We start from the raw sequence: 23226 nt of genomic DNA on the forward strand, positions 1-23226 counted from the left end.
CTTGAAAACTGTTATCAAGCTGTCCCTCAAGTTTTCTTTAACTTTAGAGTAACCAAGGGCAAGGATTTACATTGGCTAAAACAATAAAATCCAGGGGTACCTGGGTGGCTCAGTTGGTTAAGCATCCAACAACTTTGGCTTAAGTCATGATCTTGTGGTTCATGAGTTCAAGCCCTTCCTTGGGCTCTGTGTTGACAGCTCAGAGCCTGGACCCTGCTTTAGATTCTGTGTCTCGCTCTCTCTCTGCCTCTCCCCTCCTCACAGTCTGTCTGTCTCTTTAAAAAAAAAAACATTAGGGGCGCCTGGGTGGCGCAGTCGGTTAAGCGTCCGACTTCAGCCAGGTCACGATCTCGCGGTCCGTGAGTTCCAGCCCCGCGTCAGGCTCTGGGCTGATGGCTCGGAGCCTGGAGCCTGTTTCCGATTCTGTGTCTCCCTCTCTCTCTGCCCCTCCCCCGTTCATGCTCTGTCTCTCTCTGTCCCAAAAATAAATTAAAAAACGTTGAAAAAAAAAAAAATTAAAAAAAAAAAAAACATTAAAAAAATTTTAAAAACAAACAAAAACAAAAAACAAGGAACAACAATACCCAAGAGAGAAAGGACTTCTTAGTTAAGCCACGCAGAAAGGAATCACTAAAAAGACTAATGCTCCGCGTGCCTGGGTGGCTCATTTGGTTAAGTGACTGACTCTTGATTTTAGCTCAGGTCATGATCTCACAGTTTGTGGGTTTAAGCCCTGTGTCAGTCTCTGTGCTGATAAGGTGGAGCCTGCTTGGGATTCTCTCTCTCTCTCTCTCTCTCTCTCTCTCAGCCCTTCTCTCTCTCATTCAAAATAAACTTAAAAAGAAAATAAAAAGACTAACGCTCTTTTTTATAGACACCATCCTAAAAGCTACCAGACAGAAAAAAAAGTCCCATATAAAGGATCAGGAACCAGAATGATAGTGAACTGCTGAACACAATACTGGAAGCCAGAAAATCAACAGAGCAAAGTCTTCAAAATTCAAAGAAAAAATTATTTCCAACTTGGAATTTTATACATTTTCAGAAATATCAGTCCTCAAAAAAAGTCACCCCCCCCCCCCCATGTACTCTTTCTAGTTTCACACCACAACAAAAAGAAAATATGGGATCCAGGAAACAAAGGCCCTAAATACCAGAGAGGAGTGAAAGGGAAGACCACAGGACAATAGTTCTCGAGCAGCCTGGAGGGAAGAGAACAGGAAAGTGAAGAAAGCCATGTGACATCACCCAGGAAATCAGAATCCCTGATATATATGACCATTTAGAGTTCTTATTACTGTCAGAGAGTTTGAGAGTACCTAACATGTGGAAAAGGAACAGCAAAAATGAGCAAAAAGTTTCTAGTTAAAAAAAAAAGTTAACTTCAGAAAAATAAAAACAGCTCTTCAGGATCTGAAACAACTGTAGTATACCGTGCCTGGTTCAACTGGAAGCAGTATTTCCAAAGCTAAGATGATGCAGACACAGACAACTGATTTCACTTACAATTACAAATAGCTGCATCATGAAGATGGGGGGGGGGGGTCATGATTGGGGGGAAGAAGTTTGTGTTTTGGGAAAAGGGGTGTGGTGATAAAGGGCTAACCTCTTATCTTCCATTGTAGGAAGTCAGTGGGTAATGAATACAATTTTTAAAATTAGCAGCATAAGCATGTTATTTTAAAGACATAGAGGTAAGTTCCAGGAGAAATGTTTAAAAGAAGTAAAATTTACTTCTGAGGAATGGGAACTGGGTGTGAGACTGAGGGTCACTGTTCTTCATGAGAAGCTTTGAAAACTGGGTACAAGTATTACTTTCATATAAGTAAAAATTAAGTTAAATATCTTTTAATTGTAGTATCACTGAACAGAGGGAATAAATATACTCCTTGCCTATTTCTCAGTCTTCCTAAAAAGAATTATCATACAATAAAACCTGGAAAAGTAGAGAAAATTTTAATGTAGTATCAAGTAAAATAAAGGAAAATCATAAAATATTTTTTGTACTTGATCAATAGTTGACTGTCCTTCTGGCTCAAGCATTTAAAAAACAAATTCTATCAATTCATTTCTTTTCCTTCACTGGTATCACTGATTTTGATCAGTAAAGCAGGAAAAAGTAAAATTTAATAATAGCTAATACTTCTGAAGTACTTACATGACAGGCACTGTACCTTAAAAACATTATATATGTAATTTATAATTTATTAAATGTTTATGTGTAAAATTTATAAATGTATACATATATATATAATTTAAATCTATAAATAGTCCTATGGGTTATATAATACTATTATCACCACCCAACAGATTGAAAACATTAGACAGAAAGGGGTTAATTGCTTTGCCTGATGTCAATAGGTAATAGGTACTAGGGTCTGAATCCTGTTTGGGTTTCTCTGAACAGAGAACCTCTTATTTTGTACACCATGAATTAAAAGGATTAGAAATGGATTACCTGCTGTGTCATTTGTTCCTTCAAAGTAAGAAAATTTATTTTCAAAAAAAAAATGTATTTTAGAGAGAGAGAGAGAGTGTGTGTATGTGTGCGTGCATGTGTGAGCGGAGGAAAGACAGAGGGAGGGAGGGAGGGAGGGAGGGAGGGAGGGGGAGAGAGAGAGAGAGAGAGAGAGAGAGAGAGAGAGAGAGAGAATCTTAAGCAGGCTCCATGCATAGAGCAGAGCTTGATGTGGGGCTCAATCCCACAACTCTAGAATCAGGACCTGAGCCAAAATCAAGAGTTGGACACTCAACTCAATGAACCACCCAGGTGCCCCAAGAAAATATATTTTCATTCTGTTCTCTACTTAGACTAAAACCCAAATGCAATGCTTCTGTGGTCTGGTTCCCTGTTGATACTCCCACTGGGAACCTTGGCAGAGGTTGAAGCATTCCAGTATGTAACCATATATGCACTTTTCTTTATAATGAGCCAGAAGGTCTCATAGCAAATTTTTACATTCAGATCAACAAAGCACTTTTCACCAGCTTTTAGACAAGGACACATTCACTTAAGTTTTTCAAGAGTTCATTTTCTTTTGCCTGGGCCACATCTTATTTATATAGCTTGCTTAATCCAATCCTGAGGTATCAAGAGACAGGAAAGATAACAGGATCATGCCTTCATCCGTGACCATCTTTTCTTCTGCTTCCTGAGCTGGAGATTCATGTCCTCGTTTTCATCATGGTCAAACTAACTCAAGCTTGGGTCTTTTACTAAAACTACCTTCACGTGTTTCTAAAGGGAGACTTACTAGTAATCTAATCAACAGTAAAGCTACATCTGTTGAACAGTTAGTTATTACTATGGTTTAGCTGAAATTCCTACTTTACTAAGCATGTATGAGCAGCAAGTGAAGGAAAAATATGGAGGTCAGAAAAAAAAATCGGAATGTTCTCTCCTGCTTGCTCCTTTGACACATTTTGGTTTTGGCTTTGTAGTGAGAAGGGAATGAAAATAGGAGAGAGGACACTGAGTGGAAAAGAAAAAATTAAGGGAATGGTCCAGGAGTTTGTTAACTACTCAGAAAGGAGGGACCACCAAAGATCTGCCAGAGTACTATTTCTCTTTGCTTTGTTCACCTCTCCAATCTTGTAAAGAGTCCTCCTGCAACCAGGAAAAGATAAGAGTTGTAGCGGTTTTAAATAATGCTTTACTACTGAAGCATCTCTAATAGCCTGAAATTATCAGAGTGGGAAGGCATTGTCTTACTTAGAGTTGTTTAGTCTGGCAAAATGATGTGATACACTATGCTTCTGTGTACTCTTGTTTTTAATTTACTGTGCCAAGCACCCTTAATGAGAAGACAATAGTCATAAGCTAAACAAACATGAGAACAAAAGTGTCAAAACAGATGTAGCCAGATTTCCAGTGGTTATGGGCTGATTTGCAGATTTTCACTAGCTATACTATATATTATCTCAAAAAATATTACAATGTGATATTAAAATAGCCATAGTAGTATATAGTAGTATATAATAGTATATAGTAAAATGTAACAGTAAAAATAGTAAATATTTTCATGTTTAAATACTCCTCCTGAGCTATTATAGCATTATTAAACATATTCTATATGAAAGCATTTTACACAATTCAAAACTCATTCATGATTTTTAAAATCTCTTAACTAGGAAGAAAAGGTAACTTCATTAATCTGATAAAGAACATCTGTAAACAACAAACAAACAAAAACCTAAAGTAGCCATCATACTTGATGGTGAAATATGTAAAGTTTTCCTTTGAGATCAGGAATGAGATAAGCACACTAGCTATCACTGCTTCTATTCAACAGTGTACTGGAAATCCTATCCAATGAAACGGGGAAAAAAACAACAGCAAGGATTAGACAAGAAAAAAAAAAACTAACATTACTCACAGATGACATGATTGTGTGTATAAAAAAGTTAAACCATTACAGTTAATAAGAAAATTTAGAAAAGTTGCTGGATATAAGGTCAATCAATATTCAAAAATGAACTGTATTTTTATAAGCCAGCAACAAATGGAAAATGACATTTTAAAATGATTTTTACAATAACATCAAAAACATCAAATACCTAGGGGGAAAAATCTAGCAAAATATGTGTAAGACTGCTATAATCAAAACTCAAGACTATTATTTAAAAAAAGTATCTAAATAAATGAAAGGATATACTGTGTTCAGGGACTGGAATATTCAATATTATAAAGCTGTCAATTCTCTCCATATTTATCTAGAGTCAGAAAAAATTTTTATAATGTTTATTTATTCATTTTTGAGGTTGAGAGAGACAGAAAGACAGAGAGACAGAGAGACAGAGAGTGAGGGCACAAACAGGGGAGGGACAGAGTGAGACAGGGAGACACAGAATCTGAAGCAGGCTCCAGGCTCTGAGTTATCAGCTTAGAGCCTGATGCAGGGCTCTAACCCATGAACCGTGAGATCATGACCTGAGCCGAAGTTGGACGCTTAACCAACAGAGCCACCAAGGCACCCCTAGATTCAGAAGAATTCTAATCAAAATATTAGCATTTTGGTGTAGAAACTGACATGTTTAGTCTAAAATTTATATGGAAATTCAAAGAGCCAAGAATAGCCAAGGTAATCTTGAAGAAAAGAACAGCGCTGGAGGATTTTACTACCAAATATTAAACCCAATTATAAAACTAGAGTAAATTAAGATAATACATTAATTGGCACAAAAAGAAAAATAGACCAATGCAACAGGAGAGCAAGTCCACAATCAATCCCACATGTATATGGTCACTTAGGTTATGACCAAAATGTTACTGCAGTGTAGTGGGGAAAAGGAACATGTTGTCAATAAATGAAGTCAACTGTATATCCATATGGAAAAAAGTGAATCACCCTCTACCTTATAACATATGCAAAAATCAATTCCATGTGGATTGCAGATCTAAATGTGAAATATAAAACAAAAGAGTTTTTAAAACAAAAACTCAAGTAACACTTCATCAACCTTGGAGTAGGCAAAAATTTCTTTGACAGGATATAAAAAGCACAGATTATAAAAGAAAAATTAGATAATCTTGATTATATTTAAGATTAAAACTTCTTATTAAGCAAATGAAAAAGCAACACATGGGAGAAGATATCTGCAATAGGTATATTTGACAAAAGTATGCTTTAGAACTCCGGGACACCTGGGTGGCTCAGTCGGTTAAGCGTCCGACTTCACCTCAGGTCATGATATCACGGCTCATGGGTTCAAGCCCCGCGTCAGGCTCTGTGCTGACAGCTCAGAACCTGGAGCCTGTTTCGGATTCTGTGTCTCCCTCTCTCTCTGCCCCTCCCCTGTTCACGTGCTGTCTCTGTCTCAAGAATAAATAAACATTAAAAAAAGAAAAAAGGGGCGCCTGGGTGGCGCAGTCGGTTAAGCGGCCGACTTCAGCCAGGTCACGATCTCGCGGTCCGTGAGTTCGAGCCCCGCGTCGGGCTCTGGGCTGATGGCTCAGAGCCTGGAGCCTGTTTCCGATTCTGTGTCTCCCTCTCTCTCTGCCCCTCCCCTGTTCATGCTCTGTCTCTCTCTCTGTCCCAAAAAAATAAATAAAAACGTTAAAAAAAAAAAAAAAAAAAAGAAAAAAAAAAAAAAGAACTCATACGTAAAGTACCCAATGTAAAAATGGGCAAAAGACCTGAACAAGCAGTTCACAAAAAAGTAGAGCTAAACAGATAATAAATATATATTTTTAAGTGCTTAACTTGTTAGTTATCAGAAAAAGGGAAATAAACATTACAATGTGATGCTACCATAAAGGTGCCAGAATGGCTAAAATGAAAAAGATAGAAAATGTCAAGTACCAGTAAAGATGTGGACCAAGTGGAACACTCAGACACTGCTGGGGGAAGTATAAATGGTACAGCCATGTTCAAAACTGTCTGGTAGTGTCTCTTAAAGCTGAACACATCGTATGGCCTACATATACATCTAACAGAAATGTGTACCCTTGTTCACTGAAAGACCTACATGAGAATATTCATAGTTGTACTATTTGAAATAACAAAAACTACCTGAATGCCCCTCAACAGGACATATAAATATACTTTGATATATTCACACAATGAAATACAGTAATAAGAATGAAGTGGAATTATATTCAGTAATGTGACTATCAAACAAATACCGAGCAAAGGAATCCAGACACAGAAGAGTAAACAATGTATGACTTATTCATATAAAATCCCAAAACAGCAAACTGATCCATGGGTTAGAAATTAGAATAGTCAGAAGGTTTCCAGAGGGCTGGTATTGTTCTATTTCTTTATCTGAGTGTGAATTACACATTTGTTCATTTGTGAAAATGATTTACATACTTTTCTCTATGTATGTTATACTTCGGTAAAAAGCTTAAATAGGAGAGATGGTCTTGGGAGTAGGAGTTGATAGAAAAAAACATGCAGACCACATACATAAGCCAACAAAAACTCTTTCATTTGTGTTAAAAGTATTGTTATAGAATTTCTAGTGTATTTAAGAATTTTTCTAAATTCAGAAGTTATAAAATGGTATTAAAATCAGTCTTAATAAACTACCTATTTTTCTAACTGGCTTCATTGTATAATACAGGCTAAATACATATTCAGCTAAGGTTCTCAAATCAGCAGAGACAGGTAAGGTAAAAATTCAAAGGGTGCACATTTTATCCTAAAGAGTATTAAAAGTTATGTTTTTGCTTTATTTTTTTAGAAGTTTATTTATTTATTTTGAGAAAGAGAGGAAGAATGAGTGATGGAGAGGCAGAAGAAAGGGAGAAAGAGAGAATCCCAAACAAGCTCCATGCTGTCAGTGCAGAGCTTCATGTGGGGCTCTTTTCTCATGAACCATGACCCGAAACCAAGAGTTGAACACTTAACTGACTAGGCCACCCCAGTGCCCCTGTTTTTGCTTTAGATATGCCTGGCTTATATGCAAGGCCTATTCTACTTTACAAGAACCCTGTATTTTTTTTAAACGCAGGGAATCTTTTCACAAATATTAATGCCTACATCAGGTGTCCTATATTTGGGAAGTTAACACTTTTGGATTAGTTGTCTTTTGAGACATTCTATTTAAATTAAATAAAGTCAGTGGCTTAAATCCAAGCTACCAGTTTTATGGTAATTATCTAACTCTTCTTTGTATCAACAATTTATTCCATAAACTTTTTTTCTTAGAAGAGTTATCATTACATTTTAGTACAGTATTTCTCTTCCCAAAGCCTCTCCTTGTTTTACTTTTCTTTGGTATTTTCCTTTCTCAATATCTTAATCTCAGTACATGCTCAGTCAGTAATATAAAACGCAAACTATCTCAAATCAAGATAACCAATTACCTAATACCATATGCAAGGTATTTTTCAGGACTTAGAAGAAATACATTATAATGTAGTTCTTGACCTTGAGAAGCTTACCAAGGTGAAAGATGTTTATAAGAGAAGGCAGTATAGAGACCAAACCAGTGATAGAGACAATAAGTGCCTTAGAAATGTAGAGTAGAAAGAGACTAACATGTTCTGAACTAATCTGGGATAACTTCATGGTAGAGATGTGTTTTGAATTATGATGACCCAGGGGGAGAATTAAGATTTGCATTATTATTGATAAATATATTCCAAGGAAAAGACACTTGCTTCTATCATACAGTATGTCCCTTAGATTACCTGGGTTTCCTTAAGCAAAGTAACTAAATGTATATGATATCAAACATGATTAAATTTTCATTAGGACATATGCTTGCAAACTGGATCAATTTCTCCTAGGCCAATTGTTTGTATCTTATAAATGGCTAGAAATGTGGTTATATCAATGGCAAAGAGACTTCTTTGTAAATGGCAGAGATTTCTATGTAAATCTGGCCATACTCACATCAAACTGACAAGTTTGGTTCTTATTAGGATCATATTTTAGTCAATTAAGCTAACTTTCCCAGACAGTCTATATAACAGGTTTAAAATTTTAAAAACTAAAATCAGGGTTTTAGGTAAAGCATGAGACAACAGTAAAGTAATATCCAACAATCTCATGTTAAAAATCTTCAATTGCCAAAAAAATATTCAACTGCTAATGTAAAGTCAAAAATAAGAATAATGAATGTTTCACTTTTTCCAAAAGAAGTGACTTAATTGAGAAGAAGTAAGGTGAGCCATGATGTTTACATGTCTGGAACCTGAGAAAGACAGAAGCGTATTTCAACTGTTGCTCTTTGTAGAAACAATTTTGCCATTGGCTCTTTGCCAAACAAGAAATTGAACCAGGGCTTCTTTCTTCTGGAACTGTGATTAATAATATGTATCTATCAGATAATACCTAAATATTCTGGGGGGGAAAACTGCCAAGGAAAAGATTGTAAGCGAGTAAACAGTAAGTCTGACTTAATTAATCATGGTAACAAAATTTTTGATAACATGGATAATGAAAATCTGTATTATCCCCAAGTTGTAACTTCCATTTTAGGGGTGAGAAGACAAAACTAAATTTTTTGGACACCTATTACATATCAGGCACTATGCTAACTGCTTTACATACTGGATATTGGTTAATCAAATATGTTGCTTTTTTTAGCACTGCTAGCAAATAGGTCTCCTGAAAGCCAAATGAATACTGGATGTATCAAAAGGTAGGCAGGACTGCAAAAGAAGTCAGGCATTTGGATAATTCACAAACCTATGATATTCAAATATTCACATGATATTCAACTAATGATAATTCAAACCAACAGAGCCACATGATGCAAATCACTGCATAATAGGGAATTCAAAATGTATTTGTACCTGGTTGTTAACATATATAATGTTGTTGGTTTGTTTATATTAGCATGGATTTTAGAATAATATGTTGGCATGTACACTAAACTTTTGTTTTTACTTCCTGAACATATTCCAGTGTCTGAGTGCAGGAGCTGGTAAGCTACAGCAGCAGATCAACTTGGTACTAATAAGTCAACAATGAGTTTATTAGATACCCATTATATGTTAGATACTTGCGGAATAAAGAAGATAATAAAACATGAGTCTTATCTTCAATGACTATATAATTTGGACTAGGGGAATGTATAAAGCAGAAAATAGTATCAGGCAGTCTTCAATTAAAGGCTAAATAGTGTGATACCGATCAACATAAAGGGTTTTGTTTTTTTATTTTAACAAGTATTAATGAGCCCGGCCATCTACCGAACATGTCTTAGCCATTTGGGATATATCAGCGAGTGAGTCAACAAGACAAAGACTCCTGCCTTCATATGTTAGTTAATATGTTAGTTAATATGTTAATATGTTAGTGTGAGAACCTGGGCAATAAACAATAAATACAATAAATGAGTAAATTATATGGTATGTTAGAAGATGATGAGTGCTTTAGAAATAAGAATACCGAGCAAGGGGAAGGGGAAGGATGGTGGGGAGGACAGAGAATTCAACAGTGGGGGTAGAGGCAGTCCTTACCAGAAGTGATATCTGAGCCAAGATTAGAAGGAGCTGACAAGAGAAGATGTCAGAGAATGAGGGTTCAAGGAAGGAGCAAGAACTAGAGCAAAAGCACTAAAGCAGGGGCATGTCTGGAATGTGGGAGGAACAGTGAGGAGGCCAGTGTGGCTGGAGCTGAGTGAGGAAAGGACAGATATGTTGACCAGGGTGGGGTTGGGGTGGAGGCAGACTCGGATTTCATCGTAAATGATGTGAGGAACTGCTGCTGGGTTGTGAGCTGACTGACAGATCTGACTTATATTTTAAGGTGATCCCTCTGCATGATGGGTTGAGGCTAAGCAGTTGGGAGGTGAGGGCAGAGGCAGGACAACCTGTCAAAGAGTGGGATAGCAATCCAGGCAAGAGACAATGGCTTGGGTTAGGGTGTTAGCAGTGGAGGAGGGAGAGGAGATATATTCTGAACATATTTTCAGTTTAGAGGAGAGAGAGAACAATTAACAGAAATGTATTAAAAGGTGTCTGGGTGGCTCAGTCGGGAAAGCATCCGACTTCGGCTCAGGTCATGATCTCATGGTTTGTGGGTTCAAGCCCCGCATAGGACTCTGTGCTGACAGCTCGGAGCCTGGAGCCTGGAGCCTGCTTTGGATTCTGTGTCTCCCTCTCTTTCTGCCCCTCCCCTGCTTGCACTCTGTCTCTCTCTCTCTCAAAAATAAATAAACTTAAAAAAAAATTAAACGACAACAACAACAAAACAATAACGAATTAAGAAAAGGCTTCATGGCATAAAGGTTACTTGAACCTGACCTTGAAAGATAGGGAGGATTTGAAATGATGGAAGTATTAGGAAAGGCATTCCAGGATGTGGTAGGCTTGGAGGCAAGAGTGAGTCTGGCTTATTCTTAGGACAATGTGATTAGCCCAAGTACAGCAAGGCAAACCAATCTCTGGGGTGTGGAGGGAAATAAAACATACAAAGTGGAAACAGAGTATAAAAGGCTTTGAGAGCCAGGCAGAGGTGTTTAGAAATCACATTGTTCACGATGGTGCACTACTTGTATGTAGTAGGCGCTCAATACGTATTAGAAGTCTGATAGGCTCTGAGGACCACTTATCTGGCAGATTAGATTGGATAGCTGAAGTTTCTCATTTAGAAAGTCAGCTAAAAGGCTGTACAGGAATTCTGGCATGAGGGAATAAGGGATAATGATACATGTAGGTAATTGGCAGTTGACTGTTTTAAATTTACTTTATAATGTAAACCATTCTCCGCTTGTGGGAATCTCAATCTTGTGTTGGCAAATCTCTTACCCTGATAAAAATTACATGGGTCTAAAAAACTGTGTACTCAAATAGCCACATGATCTTAATTCTGAGGTTACTGGAGTTGGACAGCAGTTGCTATCAGATGCATATGTAATTCCTGTGTCTCTAAACTAGTTACAGGTGCAAAACTGCATCTATGAGAAGGGGTAATCCAGTAGATGTTTATGGAAACTTAGTTCCATTCAGAATGAGTCTGATTCATTCACTATCACATATACTTTTGCAAATATTCAACACTAGTAGAAGGACATAGGACATTTACTGGACAACTTTCTTAGGCCTAATTTAAGGGTGTACAAAAGAAGTTAAAATAACAGAACCCGTGTCAGTTCCACTGATCTGATACAATGAAGAAATTTACTCTGCTTGGATTTTCTCTGATACAAAGAGTATGCACTTCACAAAAGGCTATGATGATTTTAGTATTTCCTCAGGGTTACTTTATTCAAGTTATAAGTGAGAATGTTGACAAAGATGATAATCTATGACAACCTCTATCGGAGCTTTTTATGAATTGTTTTCCATTCGATGACCTATGTTTTACACTGCGACAAACAGTTTAGATGGATAACTGCTGTCAGACAGCTTTAAAGACAAGTTGTATTCCTTAGGGATGCCAGGGGAAAAGAAATAAAAAATTTTAAAAATACATCTAATACAAATTACCCTTGTTTTGGGTGTGTCCTACAATTCATAATTTAGGGGGAAGTACATGAGAAATGACAGTTTTTGAAACACAGTGAGGAGATTCTCTGAGTTTAGAAATCTACTAAATCTTCTAAGTCCTGGTAATCAGAAAAGAGATTTGAACAGTTAATTCAAAGAAATACATGATAAAATAGAGCCATACTAAAGAAAAAAATTAATATGGACGAGAGCGAAATTTTAGAAAAAGACCCTGAAATATTATTACATGTGAGATTATGAAATTCAGAACTGTGTCAATTACCTAAATCTTCATTATAAAGAACATTATAATCGAAGACAGTTTTTCAATGTCTCTGAAAGAAAATGTGTAATCACTGCTTTCATTTAGGGCCAAAGAATGATTTCAACTTTTGGAAATTCAATCTTTTCCTAAACAAATGTTAATGAAAGTGGGAGGTAGTTCCCCCATTAAAAAAAAAAAGTCAGACAGAAAGATGCTTTCTCTAAGTTTGATCATTTCTTTATCGAGACACTCATGGGAAATCATGCCTAAGTCTTATCTCACTCAAAAACTGCCACTTATTTTGGTGCACAAAGAATTCTGCAGTTTCCCCCCATATTCCTTAAAATGTTTCAAATGTAGGATACTAGAAACCTTCTATTCTATCCACAAGTGATTAATACTCCAACACCAAAACAATAAACTCTATGTAGGACATCAGATGTGCTTTCGCAAATATTGTGTCATTTAATCCTTGCAAAAACCCTGTATTTACTGTTGTTATGTGTAGAAACAGGGAAGAGAGGATAAGTGACTTACTCAAATCCACATGGAACGTATGTGGCCAAGACAAGCCTGGTAGTTACATTCCCTGACACTACAGGGGTCCCTTTAAACCTCTAGGAAGGTGAAAAACTTTGGTCAGCTATCTAAATGCTTCTAAATACACAGTTGCCTGGAGTCACACAGACACAGTTTAAGTATCCCTCAATAAAAATGGCGGGCAATCAATCACTCACTCCTATCTCAGGAGAGGCGCTCGTTTCAAAGGATCATCTATTGCAGCATTTATCATGTCTCCAAGGCATATTTCCATTGCTCAATCAGCTCCAAAGGACAAGTGTGTCATCATCTTTCAATGCTCTGGTGCAACACTTTAAAATTATAGAATTCACACAGGACTAAGTCTGGCACTAAAAGCAGGAGGCACATTCAGCTTGAGTTTGTGGAAGCTTCCCTTCGATCTTGCCAATTTTTACTAGTGGAAATGGTTTTAGGGCCAGCATGGGGTTACTTGGGGTTACTTAAGCTCATGATGAAAACAGGGGAATAAGATAAAGGGGGAATCACAGAGATAATGGAGCCCAGGAAAAAAATGCATGAGTCCTTTTTGGGCATAGTGGCTGCATACATTTTTGAATTTCATGAATAGGACCAATATAGCTTGTACATCTGGATCATTCACACTCAACAAGCCATTTTTTCTTCAAAGTAGCAGCACACAGCTACTTGCAACAACCCCCAGAGTCCCACTTTGCCTATGGTGAGGAAGAAGGAGCACCTAAATTAGTTACTGTATTCAAGCCAAATACCTAAACTCTACAGTGTTTCATCTCTGATGGCCTCCGCAGCTAATGATGATGATATGTCCAATTTCAAGTTTGTTTGTTTGTTTGTTTTGGCATGGGTGGTATAAATAGTGGTCATCTACAAAATATAATAGAAGTTAACAACCACAGGTCTTTGGTCTTTAGGAATTCATATTTTAACAAACAACCCATTAATAAGAAGTAATCTAAGACCGTATAAACAAAAATTAAATTATTGGCACAATATATAATTTCTTAATTGCTAATAATTCTATTCTGTACCATGTTAAGTGTTAAGAATAACTGAGTTATTCTTTTGGAGGGGATCTGAGACTCAAAAAAATTAAACCCAGGGCAAAGTCAAGGTGTAAACATAAAGAGATTAGTACAGAATGAAAACTTAAATCACATCACTATCCCTTACCATGAATAGTACATGCCCTCAGTTAACCAAAACTACTTGTTGCACTGCATTCTTGGTGTACATACTCTTTTCAAAGAGACAAAATTATCAAATTTTTACTCAAGAACTATTTCACAGTATAGCTAGGACATTCTGCCCTGATACAGGTTAAACCAATAACTGCAGAAAGCAACAATTTTTGTGGCTTTCAGAAAAACAGAATAAACAGATTTTTATATAATATAATGAAACCAATCTCCTATTTAAGAGGCTCAGAGGACAGATATATATGTGTTGAATCAAATCACCATAAAATAATGAAACCGTATTTCCAGAAATATTTTTTCTTAATTTTTAAACAACTTGATTAAAAAAAAAAACTATGATTAATATATTCAAACTTCAGGCTTCCAGAAAAATTAAAATGTTAAGATGTGAAGCCATTCATTTCAACAATTAAGCGACTTAACTGTAATGCGACTTAAATGTAATTGTAATTTATATTATAAAACATGAATCACACTAACACAATCTATTTTTATGTGCCATCTATGAGAAAAAAACAAATAGAAATACAGAAATAAATATGAAGCGGTACAAAACATAAGAAGCTGTGCTAAGGAACTCCAGTAGAAGGAGCTGTAGAAATGAAGACGTGACATTTTGCAATGGCCAAGAAAGGAATTTTGAAAAATGAGGTATCGGCTTAAATCTTCTATATCTGAGTGAAAGTAGTAATTAATCAATTATTTAGCATGCAATAGGCATTTAGGGACTTTGTTCTCTTTATGGGTAAAATGAAACACTTGGAATTGGAATAGACAGAGGTCCCACAATCTATTTGACAAAGCACTGGGTACCATGTTAGGTATCCTAAGAAATATAAAGAAGAATATAGGTTGGTCCTACACTCCAGAAGCTTACAATTCTTTGGGAGAGATAAAATATACAGATTTCTAAAATTTCAAAGTAGAACAAAAACATGCTGAGAGCACTTTAAGAGGAATAAAAATGCTGTAGGAGGGATAAAAACAGCTAGGAGAGATATGTAACATACAAGACTATATAAGGGAAAAAGGGACCCCCTCAGGTATTCTAATAAGACGTTAAGTATATTTGGGAGACACACATAAACTGAGGAGATAAAAATGAATAGGATTTTTAAAAATATAAATATACCTTTAATGCTTACAATTCAGGAAATGGGAGCCATTCACAGAAATACAATATGGATTAGTTTAGGTTTCTTTTTAAAAGTTCTGATGCTTAAAAGTGAACACTAACACGGCAAACTAAGCATTGAAACACTGAACTATCCATATCTCGTATTAGAATACAGCTTGGAAAAAAAACTACAAGAGAAATTTTACCATTCCATATATGCCCAAAGTATCCCAACAGCCATATCTGGAACTGACTTTACCTTGTGAAGTGCTTGCAGACAGTGTATCAGCAAAGGAATCGCTTTCTGGGTCAATAAGAGAATCTCCCAGAGTTTCACCCATAACAGCATGGAACAGGGATTTGCTGTAATTCACACTGATATTTTGTCTATTTCTTGCAAAAGACCAATCCGTTAAAAAAGAAAAAGACTTGCAGTAGTAGAACTTGTGAACACAACCAATGAGTTAAGACATCGGTTTCCAAACATTTGGGAGAGGTGGGAATAAACCCACAGAGGACCAGGCCTGAATTGGCTGGCACTCTCCTGCTAGAGAGCCAGCTGTGACAAATGTTGTGTCATAATGTTGTTCACTGCTTTGGCAAGACTTGGTACATTACAAGGAAAACATTGCCACACTGTCTCGCCAGTGACCCACATGTTCGGTGTCTTGTGAGGGGCGTGAGCTGTACAGTATTTAGAGCTATCAGAGCAAAGAGACTGTTCAGTTTTCAATTGCTTCTTAAATGGAAAACTTCGCATCTCTGGCTTATGAAAGACCAGATTAAGTTACCTGGACAAACTTTTTTCTAGTTGCCCATTCCTGGTTGAATCTCTAGCCATATTATCTGAAGAAAACTACTTAATTCATTATTATTATTACTACTTTTATTTTAGAGAGAGAGGGAGAGAAAGAGAGAGAGAGTACATGAGCAGGGGAGAGGGGCAGAGGGAGAGAGAGAGAATCCCAAGCAGGCTCCACACTCAGTGTGGAGCCCAACAAGGGGCTTGATCTCACAACCCTGGGATAATGACCTGAGCAGAAATCAAGAGTCGGATGCTCAAACGACTCAGCCTCCCAGGTGCCCTGAAAAACTATTTAATTCAAACATGTACTTACATTTTATTCTTTTATTAAACATTTTTTTGAGGTTTATTTATTTTTGAGAGAGAGAGACAGAGTGTGAGAGGAGGAGGGACAGAGAGAGAGGGAGACACAGAATCCGAAGCAGGCTCCAGGCTCCCACCTGTCAGCACAGAGCCCAATGTGAGGCCCGAACTCACAAACCGCGAGATCATGACCTGAGCCGAAGTCGGATGCTTAGCTGACTGAGCCACCCAGGTGCCCCAAACATGTACTTACATTTTAAAATTTGGCATCAGCATGCTATTAAAATGTTATTTTAAAGGTATTCCACCACTTTATAAAACCCAAAATGATACTACTATCCAAATTCTATAAAATTAAATAGTTGAGACATACAGTTGAGATTTTATATATCAGGGTTTGCTTTTTAAAAACTTGATTATTAAATTTATCCATCACTAGCAAAGGCAGTCATGCTGCACCAGTTGATGTCTGAGCACAAGCTGATGTTTAAGTGATAAATGCCATGTCATAATGAAAAAAAAAAAAGTGGAGTCCTCTCTGGGAAGAAGAATGCGTTACCAGAAAAAAATAGAATCACACTGACAGGTTGGCGAGGAACTGTGGTCAGTTTTGTAATCAGGAAAACGCTGGCTTCTTGCTCAAGTCCTTTGCCCTTTTTGGCTCAGAGAAACACTAGCTGTGCCAGACTTCAGTATGGAAGCAGGTCTCCACTTGTCACTTAAGTGGCCTGATAGAATTGCAGTGGCTTGTGGATTTAATACAGATGCCCCCACATACGGCAATATATCAGATAGCAATAATTCTCTTAGACTTATCCCAATATTCTCCAGGTAGAATAAATATATATCTGGTTAATTTACATTGCAAGGGGACTAGCAAGTTTCCCTGTTAATCACAGAACAATAACTTGGGGGAGGGGGAATTCGGGCTGGGTCTCGACAGCACAGAACGAAGTGGAGAGTTGGGCAGTTATAGTGGTTAAAAACCTTTAAAAACCAAAAACCTTTTACTAAGGTAGTTCAAGTTAAAGCAAGCTTCTTCTTGGCAGTCCAAATGACTAAGGTAATTATAGGTATGTAGAACTAGTTTTGTCTATATTCAATTTGAATTATCAATAAAGGAGATTCTTCTTCTTTCTCAAGGTTGGGGAATTACCCCGTATTATATATACAATGACATAATCTTTAAAGGTACAATTAGTCCAAAGTTTTTGGTTGAATTTATGATATATCAAAATAAATTACACAAGTCAAGGATAATTTCCTTCTTGATAATTAAACAGAACAAAAATTTAAGTCCCATTCTGCTTATGGACACCCTTCCTCAATTTCCCAAGATGTGTTTGAGTCTGAAGGCAAGTTTTAGGCTTTCTTCCTATTAAGTGGCAGTTTCTCACTCCATTCCCTATCCTCACCCCATTCTTGCTCTCAGGTTCCAAAGTGCCTCTGACTTTTAAAAAATGATCAAGTTTATTAAAATGTTCTTAAGATTATGCCAGATTAGGGGTGCCTGCGTGGCTCAGTCAGTTCAGATCATGATCTCACGGTTCATGAGTTCAAGCCCCGCAGAGAGCTCCATCCTGACAGCTCAGAGCCTGGAGCCTGCTTTGGATTCTGTGCCTCCTCCTCTCTCTCTCTGCTCCTGTCCTGCTTATTCGTTCTCTCTCTCTCTCTCAAAAATACATACATAAATATTTTAAAAAAGATGCCAGATTATAAGAATGATAAAACTGGCAGAAGAACACCATTTTAGAATGAAACTCTCTATAAAAGTCTAACACTCTGTTAGTAAGACGAGAAAGACAAGGCCCCCAAATAAGTAAATTCTCCAGGTTAAACAGCTAGGTAGTGACGGAGCCGGAACTGGAATCTAGGTTTTTAGGTATCTAATTCCCAAGGCCAGCCTTCTACTGGCCTTCACCAACTTCTACTCTTACAAGCATCTAAATCATCTCTTTTAACAAATCAGTCACTGCAGGGAGAGAGTATAGGGTGACTTAAAGGGAAAATATGCTAACTCTTTCAAGGAATATCAGTGAATAACTGTGTTATTCATTTTTCAGTACCCATATCCATGGATATGGAGTGGGTGTGGGCAGTTTCTCACTGCCTTTTTCTATCTTATTCCTGTATTTCTTCAACAATGATGTAGCTTATTCATGCCACACAATTCTATCTGGGAATCTCAGTTTTATTTCCAAGGCCAATAGCATTAACCTGGTACTCCAGTTCTATAGTAGTCTCTTTTATTATTTGGACAATACACAGATCCATTCTTTCCAACTATCATCAAAGAGTCTAATTTCTGGATTCTTCACCTACTATTACTTCTATTCTTTTTTTCCCCCTCAGACAACATTCATCTTGTCTAGCTACTGCTGTAGCTACACTTTCCAACCCTCTAACAAGTTCTTATACTGTGCTTTAGCTATTCAAACATAAAATTATTTTTAACAGCTAATTATTCGATAACACCTGACTCTAATGGCATCTACTCTTATAGCACACACCACATCCTGTTCTCCCTTCTCCCCTTGGACTGTATTATTTGGGAGCAACAACCTGTCTTATTCACTGTATTTCACTCATTTATTTGTTCAACAAATATTTATTGGCAAAAAATCAGAATATATTGGCAGGCCTTGAGTTAGGTGTTGGCTTGATGAATAAGATGGATGTGTTCTTATCTTGCAGATTTCAAAAAAAAAAAGCCGGTAAGCAAAAATCACAATTTCTATCAAATGTTGTTTAAACTCTTGACAGCATATCAAGCAATAAAGAAAACATCCCAAGTTACTAACACAATACTTGTATGATGTGGATTTTTAAATCATATTTTTAATGTTAGTAACATTTTAATATTTTGTATCACACTGTAGCACTGGGTCATTTGAGAAATAACTTGCTCACATGGATATTAAAATGGACAAAAATAAACTGAGCCAATCTCAATTGTATCTAACTAGGCAGCTGCTTTGCTCTGAGATAAAAAGACTCATTATATATTATTTTACAGTGATTTATCCATGCATGCCTCAAATATTCAAACACCTCCTGAGTGCCAGATATTCTAGGTATAAGAGATAAATTCATTAATAATCCAAAGTTCTTATCCTCATATCCTTCACACTTAACTGTATTTATCAAAATTATCCCAAAATGCCTAAAAGAGTGATCTTTTAGCTCACTTAACTTTGAAGGTCAATTAGCATTGATACCAGAAATAATATATTTGTTTACAGTCTTACCTATGACTGGACAGTATATGATCACCAGAAAACTTATGGGAGCTTTGACATGCATGGAATATTTATTTATTTTTTTAAGTTTCTTTCTTTGTTTTGAGAGGGAGAGTAGGGGAGGGGTAGAGAGAGAATCCCAAGCAGCCTCCTTGCTGTCAGTGTGGAGCATGATGCAGGGCTCAAACCCACAAACTGTGAGATCATGACCTGAACCAAAATCAAGACTTGGACACTTAACCAGCTGAGCCACTCACATGCCCCTGCATGTAAATATTTCTGTCTTCAAGACTTTATGATTCCCAAGTATCCTACTACTCTTTACAATATCAAAATATAAAGGATATTATAATAAGGTACCTAAAAAGCATGCCAATAAATGGGACTGTCATGTAAGATCTTGGAGCTATAGGCCATGTCTAGGTATTCTGCATACCAATTCAGTATCAGTGCTTTGCATCTGAAGTGTACTTCTACACTTCAGAAGTCTATGACTTTCCATTCCATGGAGAATCTCCTTTGAAGGCTAGGCCTTGGTAATTCTGCAGAGTGAGGACTCACACAAAAGCTAACTCAGCTTCTTCTATTGAGGGATGTAGGACTTTGTGAGATGGCGAGGCTGAGAAGGTCATCTCCTCTTGGACTTTGGAAACACAGGGGTATGGATGTGATTGTGGGCACAGCAGACATGCACAACAAGAGAGAGAGTGAAGATAATTAGGAATGGCCATATAACAAGGAAACTGCAAAGCTTATTTAATTCTATCCTAGTTTATGACACTTGAAAAAAACGTAGTTTGGCATTTGAGAATGCTATTCTTCAATATTTGGTCTTCATGATTATTTATGATTCCTACCTTTAGCCAAAAGAATCTGAATATTACTCAGTCAAAAAAAACTCTCAGATTTTAGTACATTTAGGAGAGGGCAACTGGACTCATAACAGCTGTGCATGATTCAGTAACAAAGAGAATGTCTAAAAATCCACAGTTAATAAAATCATAGTATTAAGTACTATATCTGTATACAGCTTTTAAAATATTATTCAGTGTTTAGAATAATTTATATCAAATATCCCCATAAAATAGAATATTAAATTTTTTTGTGTTGTGTTCCTCTTGAAAGCTAATTAAAACCTTGCTTGTTTTTTTTTTTTTTTTTTTTTTTTTGGCCATAGGCTAAATTTGGATTTTATTCTCTAGATTAAAATTAAAATTTTAAAACTGCTTTAATTACTTTCTTCTTTTATGTAAAATAAGCTATGTTAGTATTGGTATAAGATAGTGTACATAGTATTTTTTTTCTTTTGCTAGGAACCCCATTTGTTGCTTCATTTAATGCTTTAAGTGCTGTGAATACTTATGCTGGAGCTCCTTGGGAGAACAGTATTTAACACTGCCTTGTATCTCTAGAGCTTACCACAGCATCCCCAGTTGGCAAAAAGCATATGTGCATTGTTTTTGAGGACAATGAGAATCATGACAGAACAGCTGCTGGCACATCTGTCTCACATGGATCATTGAAGAAGAGTTTAGAGACCTAACGAACTGACAACAACAGTTTTCTTCTCGTTCCAATAGGGCATTTCGTGCTGGTACTCCAAAGGACACCAGATAATTGCTAACAAGCAGAATGACGACCTAAGCTCACCGCTCCCTCTACCCAGAACTGCTGCCTTTTTTCTACAGCAATTAAAGTTGGCTCTGAACTTTATCTTCTAGCCGTGGTTGCATCAATTCAGGGTTTCTTCACAGTCATCACAGGGGACACAACATGGAAGAACTGATGTTCCAATGGGACACATACCTAACTGAAGACCAAATAATCCTGTATCCTAAGATGTAAATTCCACTGCAACCATCACAGTAAACCCGCTATTCCCATGGAAAGAGACAAAAGAAACATCTGTGCTATTTTATTAAAGGCAAAGTCCATTCTTCCTTAATAAAAAATTATAACCGCTCAGATTTTCAAAAAGTAACAGGATTGTATATTTATCTACAGGATTAGTATTTTAAATTAATACACCATTTTGATTACTCAGTGAAATGGTGTTAACGTGTAGCCAATTGCTCCAGTAGATGAATATCTGCGTTTAAAAAGGTCTTCTTGACCCTGAAGTAGTGTAGTATATGGAAAAGCACACTGACACGAGGCAGAAAGCCTCAGTTTTAGGTTCTTATATGGGTTCAGATACAGACTTGTTAACTCTTTGGGTTCATATTTTTCATCTCTAGAATGAGAAGAAGGCCTTTCTGCAAAGTAAAATAATCCTTGAGGTCCTCTTGGGTTCTAATTTTGAATACTTAATAGCATGCCTGTAATTAGTTTAAATGCAATGGAAATTCTTTTTATTGTATTCTTATTCATGTTCAGATCCTAAGTTAAACTATTTTCTTTTTGTACTTGACTGCTAATTAGGTGACAGTATAAAAGGCACTTTTATCTGGAAAAATATGCCCAATAGGAAGTTAAAAGTCTGTAAAAGAAAAACCAACTGAAAATCTCCTTTTCTTTTTCCCCTTCAAAAGTTAACTTGCCAGTAATACCTGAAAAAGAGCCTAACCTGTCTTACTACTTTCTAGGGATCAACTAAACACTTTCCAAATTACTGTACCTTTGAACCAAAAGCATCCCACCTGAACTATGTTAACTTGTTTTTGCCTGTAATATCTGAACTTCTCCAGTCATGTACTTTCCAGCATAACAAAATACCATGGGCTACATTATCATCTGACCCATATTAATGTCGTACGAAATCCTAAACTTCTTTTTTATTTTTAATGTTTACTTATTTTTGACACAGAGAGAGAAAGAGCATGAGCAGGGGAGGGGTAGAGAGAGAGGGAAACACAGAATCCGAAGCAGGCTCCAGGCTCTGAGCTGTCAGCACAGAGCCCAACGCGGGGCTCAAGCTCACAAACTGTGAGATCATGACCTGAGCCGAAGTCAGACGCTCAACTGACTAAGCCACCCAGGCACCCCAACGAAATGTTAAACTTCTTAAACACATCTTCTTCATTATTCAGATTTTAACAATTAATTTTTCAACGTTTATTTATTTTTGGGACAGAGAGAGACAGAGCATGAACGGGGGAGGGGCAGAGAGAGAGGGAGACACAGAATCGGAAACAGGCTCCAGGCTCTGAGCCATCAGCCCAGAGCCCGACGCGGGGCTCGAACTCACGGACCGCGAGATCGTGACCTGGCTGAAGTCGGACGCTTAACCGACTGCGTCACCCAGGCGCCCCAACAATTAATTTTGCAAGATCAGTTATACCGAGATTCCTTGGGTAACAGATCTATCTTATCACTGAACCACACTAGAATTCCACAAACACTCTAAAGCAAGCTCAGAGCCACAGTGCTATATGCAAGTTTAGTTTATGTAAAATAAACAATTTACAAGTTTTGCAACTGTACCAAAGGAAATATATGGATTATTGAGATCACAGACTCACAAAACTTAATGCCAGGGAGATTAATACATTCAAACTCTTTTAATTTTTCATATAAGGAAAATGAGTTCCAGGAAAATGAAATGATTTGCTCAAGGTATTACCCAGATAATTAGGAGCAGAGTTTGAACTAAAAATCAGGTTTCTTCATTCCCAGTCCAAAGCTCCAAACTGTGCTCTGTCATGAAAATGACGCAATAAAATGTTCAAATAAATTGTTCCGATCCATTATATCCTTAATGCCAACTATTATGTTAGAAGTCTATCAGCATGAAAGCATTTGCACTATGATATGATTCACTTAATGCGAATGAATCACTAATGAGAATGCCATAGTTCATCACAGAGTTTAGAGACTTTGCTTTCTACAAAGTAAGTACTCAATAACAACT

The 23226-nt window shown here is 36.9% G+C and overlaps 1 protein-coding gene across 5 annotated transcripts in view; it reads right to left on the reverse strand.

The window, feature by feature from the left end:
- Positions 1–23226, reverse strand: part of PPARG (peroxisome proliferator activated receptor gamma) — a 136542-nt gene that overhangs the window by 59096 nt on the left and 54220 nt on the right. Inside the window, exon 1 of one of the 5 annotated variants that reach the window (XM_025922582.2) lies at positions 15289–15857. The exons of the other annotated variants lie outside the window; for them this stretch is intronic. Coding sequence (XP_025778367.1) covers positions 15289–15370 — 82 coding nt within the window. The 5' untranslated portion in view covers positions 15371–15857. Of the gene's footprint in view, positions 1–15288; positions 15858–23226 lie in introns of those variants that run through there. 5 annotated transcript variants of the gene reach the window in all.

This window comes from Puma concolor, chromosome A2 (assembly GCF_028749965.1).
Source record: "Puma concolor isolate L17-30 chromosome A2, mPumCon1.1.hap2, whole genome shotgun sequence".
Classification (NCBI taxonomy): Eukaryota; Metazoa; Chordata; class Mammalia; order Carnivora; family Felidae; genus Puma; species Puma concolor.